Consider the following 8,484-nt stretch of genomic DNA (forward strand, 5'->3'; position numbering starts at 1 on the left):
ATAATAACGAGAAGATTTATACACTTCAGAGTTTGGACTAACTCAGGGTTTCTCAACAGTAGCACTATTGACATTTTGGACCACATATTCTTTGCTGTAGGAGGCTGTCTAGTGCAGTTAGGATGATGCTTGGCAGCATAGCTTGCTTCTGCTCACTAGACATCAGAGGCACACTCCTGCCCTTGCTCACCTACCCAACATCGCCAATACCCTTAGTTGAGAAGCACCTGGTGAAATTAATGATAAGTACACAGAAAACTAAGCAAAAGCAAATTTTTAGAAAATATTAATTCATGGAAAACACAAAATGCTACACAGGAAGGGAAAATAATCACTATAAACTACAAAGCTCAACTATGTATATAGTCACATTGACATAAACTTTCACGAAGGAAAACGACAGGAACACGACTTTGAAATGTGGAGATAAATATCTGAAGAATGAGTTGAAAGTGGTTGCCTCTGGACAGCCTGAAATGGAAGGGGAAGGGAATCTGTACAGCAGAGCTACTCATCTCTTTTAAATATGTGCATATATAACTTTGATAAAAATTAATTGTAAAAAACAAATCAATTGAGACTATATTATGAAGGACTTTCCTACTGCTTAAGGCCACAGTGACTCAGAAACCAACAGCTAAACAACTCTGAGGAAGTTACTTACTCTTTATGCATACTTTCTATCTATCTAAAAAATACACAGTGAAAGAGCTGCCTTAAAGAGCTTTATATGTATTAAATGAGAAAAGAGTGTAAACTGTTTAGTAGTGTCTGGCACAAAGTGTTTATAAATTGTATCTAGTATTTGATTTGCAATCAGAGGGTAATAATTATAAATTTTAAAACAGGTAAGTCATAATCTTATGTGTTTTAGAAAGTAATGGCTACTGTGGAGAAGACAGTTACTAAAGAAAAGAGCCTAGAAGCACAGAGACCATTTAAAGGGCCTACACTGGAATGAGACAATAGAGAGAGGCAGAGCCCAAAAGAGAAAGGTAAGGATACAAGAGACATTTTGCAAGTGATGGTCCAACTATATATGCAAAAAGGAGTTGTTAAAAAAATGTTCTAACTTAAGCAAACAGAAGATGATGACACTAACTGAATAAGAGAATACAAAAAATTATGCTGGGAGGAGGACCAAGAAGAGAGGAAAGAGAAATGAGGTTGATACTACACATATTTAATCTATAGGTCCTAGAGTACAACCAACTACAGATATCCAGTATGCAGGTGGAAATCTGAAACTAGAAGAAAGATCAGGGCTTGAGATATTAAAAACATGTAAATTACAATCAAAGGTTGAAGCCATACAAATTAAAAGAATATTCATTTGACATGCTCCATAGTAGATACTGATGGAACTGATTAAAAAAAAAAAAAAAAAGGACAATAGAGATGAAAAACAAGCTGTTTTAATGTTTTGGGGGCTCTCAATATCAATGGTCCTGATAGAGTTATGAGGTCATTGTGAAGTTCAAATGAGTTAATACACACAAAGCACATACAACAATATTTGACATTTAATAAATGCTCAATAAATTTTGGATTATTAGTATCATCATTAGTTCCAGATAGAAGTGGTGTTTATTGACTTCCCTGGTTAAGAATCCACCTGCTAATGCAGATGGGTTAATCCCTGGTCTGGGAAGACTTCACACGCTGTGGGGCAATTAAGCCTGTGCTCCACAATAAGAGAAGTAGTGATTATTAAAGAGAAGCAGAAAAAAATCCACTGAGATGTGGAACCACATATTCTTTTCTTTCACTTTTCCATCCTTTCTACATTTATATTCTCCTTGGACACCACTTTTTGCAGTGAAAGTATTATTTTAAAACCACTAGGTACATTGTAATATCCTTAATTATACCAGAAGATACTTGAGGAAAAAATTTTTTTCTACTTTTTCTAATTATTCCCTGTATGCCAGCATACAGCAATGTACAGTGAGTACTCAACAAATATTAATGTCACAAATTCCTTATAAAGAAATAGAATAAAAGCAACAAAGCAATAAATAAAAATTGTAATATTAAAAGCAAAAGATCTCAGAGTCAACATCAACATACAACAATTCAAAGACACACAGCAGAGTGAAAAGGTGAGGGGAAAAGCTTTATTGTTAACCACACAGAACAGACCACACTGTCTTTGCTCTCCTCTGGGTACAACAACTAGGAGAAATCACTCGATTATGTCTAAAGCAGAGCAAGCTGAGAAACACTTAAGAGAACTGAGGATGCTCAGACTTTAAAACAGAGCTTGGTCCTCCTACTCCCTTCCCCCATGTTCAACAATGGAAAAAAGTTATCCTCTGGAAAATGATTTAAAATTTCTCTGTTGTCCAGAGCCAACAATCAAAAGATGGCAGTTATAGAGATCTAGACTTCTCTCAGCTCAAAAACTGAAAACAGATCTCTTAAAAGACAAAGATATTACCCGAGATGTCATGAAGGTATTCAAGCTGAGGTTGGAAAACAGCTTGCCAAGGATGTTATGAAAAACATCCAAGCATGGGAAATTGGTTAGAAACTGGTTTCCTTGCAACCCTGTAACCAGACCAATGAACATTACTGAAGATGTGCTTCAGAAAGGACGCTGTCCTAGACCTAGAGTTGTTCAGTCATTCAGTTGTGTCCGACACTTTGGGACCCCATGGACTACAGCACACCAGGCTTCCCTATCCTTCACAATCTTCTGGAGTTTGCACAAACTCATGTTCACTTAATCAGTGATGCCATCCAACGATCTCATCCTCAGTCGTCCCTTTTTCCTCCTGCCCTTGATCCTTCCCAGCATCAGGGTTTTTTTCCAATGAGCTGGCTCTTCTCATCAGGTGGCCAAAGTATTAGAGCTTCAGCATCAGTCCTTCCAATGGACATTAGGGATTGATTTCCTTTAGGATTGACTGGCTTGATCTCCCTGCTGTACAAGGGACTCTCAAGAGTCTTCTCCAGCATTACAATTCAAAAGCATTAATTCTTCAGTGCTCAGCCTTCTTTACGGTCCAACTCTCACATCCATACATGACTACTGGAAAAACCACTGTTTTGACTATATGGACCTTTGTCAGCAAACTGATGTCTCTGCTTTTTAATACATTGTCTAGGTCTGTCAAACCTAGACAAACCAGACCTATACAAACCTAGACAAACCTAAACCTATAGTACATAAAAAAAAAAAAAGCGCAGGTGAGAGAGACACATAAAGATCTCTGCTGTCAAGACATCCATCATGAATACTAATAAAATACAGTTGAGACTATAATAGATGACCAGTGAGCCAGTGACTCTGCTCAGTCGTGTCTGATTCTTTGCGATCCCATGGACTGTAGCCTATCAGGCTCCTCCATCCATGGAATTTTCCAGGCAAAAGTACTAGAGTGGGTTGCCATTTCCTTCTCCAGGGGGTCTTCCCAATCCACGGATCAAACCCAGGTCTCCCGCATTGCAGGCAGACGCTTTACCATCTGAGCCACCAGGGAAGCCCATAATAGATAACACAAACCACTATGTACTAATTGGCAAATGAATTCTGTTCATATATAAGTCTTCTAAGAAGGAGAAATACTTAAGGTTAAATGGTCAGAAAAGTTTTTTAAGAATAAATGAGATATGAGATACTTAAGGAAAGATGTGTATGAATGTTCTGAATTGGTGGGCAGAAGTAGGAAAGAGGCAGCACAAACAGAAGTGAAAAGCAAGTTAAAGAAAAACCTGTTTGGCTACATTAAAAACTTGCTTTGAAGGAGAAGAGATAAGCTTTCTGAAAGGGCAGATTGTGGCCAGAATCAAACTGTATCAATACTAAGTCTTGACCGCCAAGCTAAGTAACTTCAAATGTACCCTGTATACAGCATCTGTATCAACTACTTTACTATAGCCATAGACAATAGTAAAAAATGGGCATGGCTGTGTTCCAATAAAACTTTATTTATGAATACTGAAATCTAAATTTCATATACTTCCATGTATCACAGATTATTATTATTTTGATATTTTTCAACAATTTGACAATGTAAAAATCATTCTTAAATCATGTGCCAAACAAAACAGGCTACAGGCTGAATTTGGCCCAGGGACTGTAGTTTGCCAAGCCCTGCACATGACACTTAGCTGCCTTCTTCAGCAGTCTAAGGTACAGTTTTGTCCTTGAGCTTCTAGGACCAGAATAATATATTATTCGTTCAACAACTGCACACACACATGAATGCATATACTTTATCCATATATCTAAATCTAGTAAGGGTCAGAGGTTCCCTTAAAAAAAAAAAAGATAAAGCTCTCCATATAGTTGGTAATAAGCCATTAGAACAGAACCAAGACATTTTATATTATTTACAATTCTGTAATTTATTTTCACATAATAAATATAGTTAGAGAGTTACAAACCATTCTTACAGAGCCTCTAGGTTACATGGAGGGATGTGTAAAATAAGAGTATAATCAAGAGGATGTGAGTTCTAGTCCTAGCTCTGTCATTTACTTACTCATTATGTGACCCTGAACAAGTCCTTTTCAATCCTCTGGCCCTAATTTCCTTATCTGTAAAAGTGAAGGGGCGTGTTATAATACTAGGTGATCATATCACTATGTGCTCTCTCAGCTTTAACACTATATAATTCTACTTCTACCAGACAGAGGATGACAAAGATCAGACAAAAGTGATAATTAAAAGACACAGAAAAAGAGAAAGACACTGACCAAATGAGTGACCAGACAGGACAAACAGGTACGAGAAAAAGGGCCCAAAATACAGTATTACTAAAATCAAGGATTTCTTTTTTTAAGTATCAAATGCATAAGAAAACTCAAGGAAGAGAAGCAGGAAAGAAGAGGAGTATGGCCATCGAAAAAGAATGAACCACTTAACTAGTGAAAAAAATGACAGACCTGAGATTTGAGAGTACTGTACACACTTCCAGGAATCATGAAAGGAGTCAGGGAAAAAGACTGAAGATGAGTCTGGGGAACAGAAAATACAGGCACGTGATCCAGAAGGAGTAAGAAACAAAAAAGTCAGAACTCAGGATGAGTTTGAAGGCTCAGGTAAAGGAATTAGTCTTAAAGGAGAGGCATTCAATCTTAAAAAAAAAATTTTTATTAGGGTATAGTTGTTTTACAATATTGTGTTAATTTCTGCTGTACAAGGAAGTAAATCAGCTGTATGTATACATATATCCCTCCCCTCCTGGATCTCCCTACCCACCCATCAGTGAGGCATTTAACCTCTAAAATCCAAAAGGTAAAAGCAGCACTGCAGGTATTTTCCTGTGGAAGTATATCTGTATCATGTTTTCTATAAAGCAAATTATTAGGGAAATAAACCTAATATTGAGCTTTCATAAAGCAAAGTTCCACAAATATTTTCTAATGGTCAAAAAATTAAGAAAGGACTAACTTTGCTTTTCATGGAAATGAAAACCAGCACTGTGTAACTCTAAAAGAGAATTCATTTTTAATATCCATCTCATAGTATCTATCACTTTCATCCTTGATTAAGAGTTTACTTTTGTAGAAAATTGCTTAGCCCCTACTTGGAGCTCAATGAATACTAGTGTTACCTTTCTTAGTACCCTTAGAAGTTCCCAAGGCAAGAATTCTGATTAATTCATCTGTTTATTATTTTCTGTGCAGATGGTGTTTGATGAATAAATACTGACACATAAGAATTGAGTTTTAAAAAACTGTCCTTGCAAAACAATCATCTGATAAAGTTGGGAAAATATTCCTATCACTTATACACAACTCCAATAATACTTTTGCAGCGTCAGAGCTTGCTCAAGTAGCAACAAATAGCTACAAGCAACCAAAAAAGGCAAAAAAAAAAAAGAATTAAAAAATTTTAAGATCACCCACAACTATCAAGATCCGATATAGCTAATTTCAACCGACACTTGCATCTATTTGAGGTATACGAGAAATAAAAATCCAAAGCATTCGCCTGATGATCAGCCAGTTAAAAATACACATTTGGACACCCTGAAGATATTTATAAAGCCAACAGAGATACTATTAATATATTGAAATTCACTGGCCAGCGCTGGATTCTATCATTAATCTTCTCCTGCTATTCAAGAGAAGCCAAGAAGTCAAGCCTTCTCATATCACTTGCTTTTAAGAATGTAATAAGTCACCCAAACTGGCATACACAACCCAACTACAAAAAGTAGTTCAACTCTCCATATGGTAATGCTTCGTTACCTCTTACCTTTACTTGGAAGTCACATTTGCTACTTTTCAACGGTCTTCGGCAGGCCTCATTTAGGCAGGCCCATAGTACCACCAAGTAAGAAACAGGAGTTCAAAAAAGTCCTAACAGTTAACTGCCCTCGCACAAAGCTCAAGTTGGGCGTAGATTTCACAAGCCCTGAGAGCTATGCCACTGTCAAAACCAGAAGCAGCACCGTCACCCTGTCGTGCACATCGGCCACTGTTGCAGAATTTTTTCTTTGAAATTACCTCTCCACCTTGGCTCAATATGTTAAATACTTAAGCTACCCTCTCCCCCTAGACCAAGACCAGATTCCTTCCAGTCCACTCCGTTTATTGTCCAGCACCCCAAATCCAAGGGGAGAGGTCTCCGCTTCCTCGACCCCCGAGATCCAGCCCGGTTTCCCAGCTGCTCGCCGCACCCACCCTGCACCACCCCCCAACCCCGCACCACACACCTCCTCCTTCCCCCACGGCCGGGCCAGCCCACGAGCTGGGCCCGCAGCCCGCCCCTCGCCCCCGGCCTGCGCTGCTCGCAGCGGCCGCAGGCCTCGGGCCTAGCCTCCTCCGCCGGCCCCTCACCTCCTTCGGGACCAGTTGGTTCTCCTCGCCGGGCACCATCGCTCAGACTCCCGGCCGCTCCTCTCCGCCCTGCCGGAGGAGGGGGAGGGTGGCGGCGCCTCTCTAGCTCAGGAGAAAAACGGCGGCGGAAGTCATCCTCTCCACCGCCGGCGCTCAGGCTATCGCGGAGGCCTCAACCTGGGCCTCAGACACCAACGCGCAGACACCGACCCAAGGCTCCGCCGCCGCCGCCGCCGCCGCCGTCGCCTTCGTCGTCGGCCCCTCCCCCCGCCGGCCGCAATCAATGGAAAAATGGCGGCGGCCGCTCTCGCGAGAATTCGGACTGTCGGGCTTCGATCCCGGCGCCTGGCGCCCAAGATACCCAGACAGCTGTCGTTCGCAGCTAATTACCTCGGCTCTCACTCGGCTTCGAGATGTATAAAATTGGTTGAGCGGCCAAGGAAACGCTTTTCGGAGAGGGATTCCAGACTGTCCACCTCGGGACTCCCTCTGCTGGCAGGGAAAGGACCAGGCCTCAGGTTCTCCATGCCTTTCAGGGCTCTTCGGACTCTCCGCCCACCGGGGAGAGACTCGACCCTAAAGCCTCACCTCTGGCCCTGCTACCAACACTGCTCGCCCTCCCTGTTAGAGGAGCTCCTGAACTCTTCCCCTCTTCACAGACCTCGGCCTCTGCCTGGAAGAGAAAGCATCACGGACTACCTCCCGGCCTCCGCCCTCAGACACGGTCCCAGCCAGAAAGGACTGCGTTTTCTTTCCCCCTTTCCCCACCCTCCCGAGGGCCCGGCTCGAGGGACCTCAAGTCTGGTCTCCTGCTTGGGGAGGGGACAAGTCCATAGCTCGCGAAAGAGGTATCACTTTCCCTCCAGCCCCCCTCCATCAGAGCTGCACTCTGCTGGGCCAGTTCGGGGAACTTCCTCCTCGCACAGGTTCAAGTCTGGGACTGAGATAGCTTCAGAGAGTGGGGCTGCAGTTTGGACCTAGGATCCTCTTTTAAAAATGTTTTTAAAGTACGTTAATCTCCTTTGGCAGTAAGCATTTGTACTGTTTTATAGGCAGCAAATTTTGCGATGGTTATTTTTCTAAATCCTGCTCATTCCTCAAACTTCCCTTATGAAAACCTGGTGGGATGTCCTTCTTGAAGACTTCCGCGGTACAGCGATGTTTTCGCACTCTGAGATAATATAATTCTGATATGTTCCTAACACCCACAACTACCTGTCTAAACTGTGTGTGCTCTCCAAACGTTTTTTTTTTTTTTGATTGCGCTTCTGTATTACAAAAAGTCTCTATACTTAGTAAGTTTAGACACGTCCTGTTGTATATGAGGTAAAGCCTTTTAAAAGTGTAAAAAGGATAAAGATGAAACAAACATTTAAAGTAGCTAAGAGTTAGTTTCTATATTAATTATCTTTTAAAAATCCGTGTTATTTTCACTAAAAATATTTAGTGAAAGCAATGATTGACTTAAGTCTCAGTGATTTTAAAAATCTGTAATACTTTATGAAACTTATTAAAATATGTGATTCAACGTTCAGGTTATTTCTGTACTTCAATTTAACGGCTGTCATAAGCTGAAGAAGATAACTCACAAAGATATGTAAATCCTAATGGAAGAAATACATCTTTGGCTGCTGTTACTAATGCAAGTATCCCTTTTTGTCACTTCCATCCACCAACCATGAAGTTTTT

At 40.8% G+C, this 8,484-nt stretch overlaps 1 protein-coding gene across 6 annotated transcripts in view; it reads right to left on the reverse strand.

Moving 5' to 3' along the window:
- The window catches only part of USP47 (ubiquitin specific peptidase 47), a 102,370-nt gene extending 94,671 nt beyond the window's left edge, over positions 1–7,699 (reverse strand). The window contains exon 1 of one of the 6 annotated variants that reach the window (XM_069554374.1): positions 6,796–7,699. In XM_069554374.1, coding sequence (XP_069410475.1) covers positions 6,796–6,834 — 39 coding nt within the window. In that variant the 5' untranslated portion in view covers positions 6,835–7,699. The remainder of the gene's footprint in view (positions 1–6,795) is intronic. The other 5 variants (XM_069554373.1, XM_069554376.1, XM_069554375.1 and 2 more) reach the window with 5 other exon arrangements.
- Between the last annotated feature and the right edge of the window lie 785 nt (positions 7,700–8,484).

Source organism: Ovis canadensis, chromosome 15 (assembly GCF_042477335.2).
Source record: "Ovis canadensis isolate MfBH-ARS-UI-01 breed Bighorn chromosome 15, ARS-UI_OviCan_v2, whole genome shotgun sequence".
Taxonomy (NCBI): Eukaryota; Metazoa; Chordata; class Mammalia; order Artiodactyla; family Bovidae; genus Ovis; species Ovis canadensis.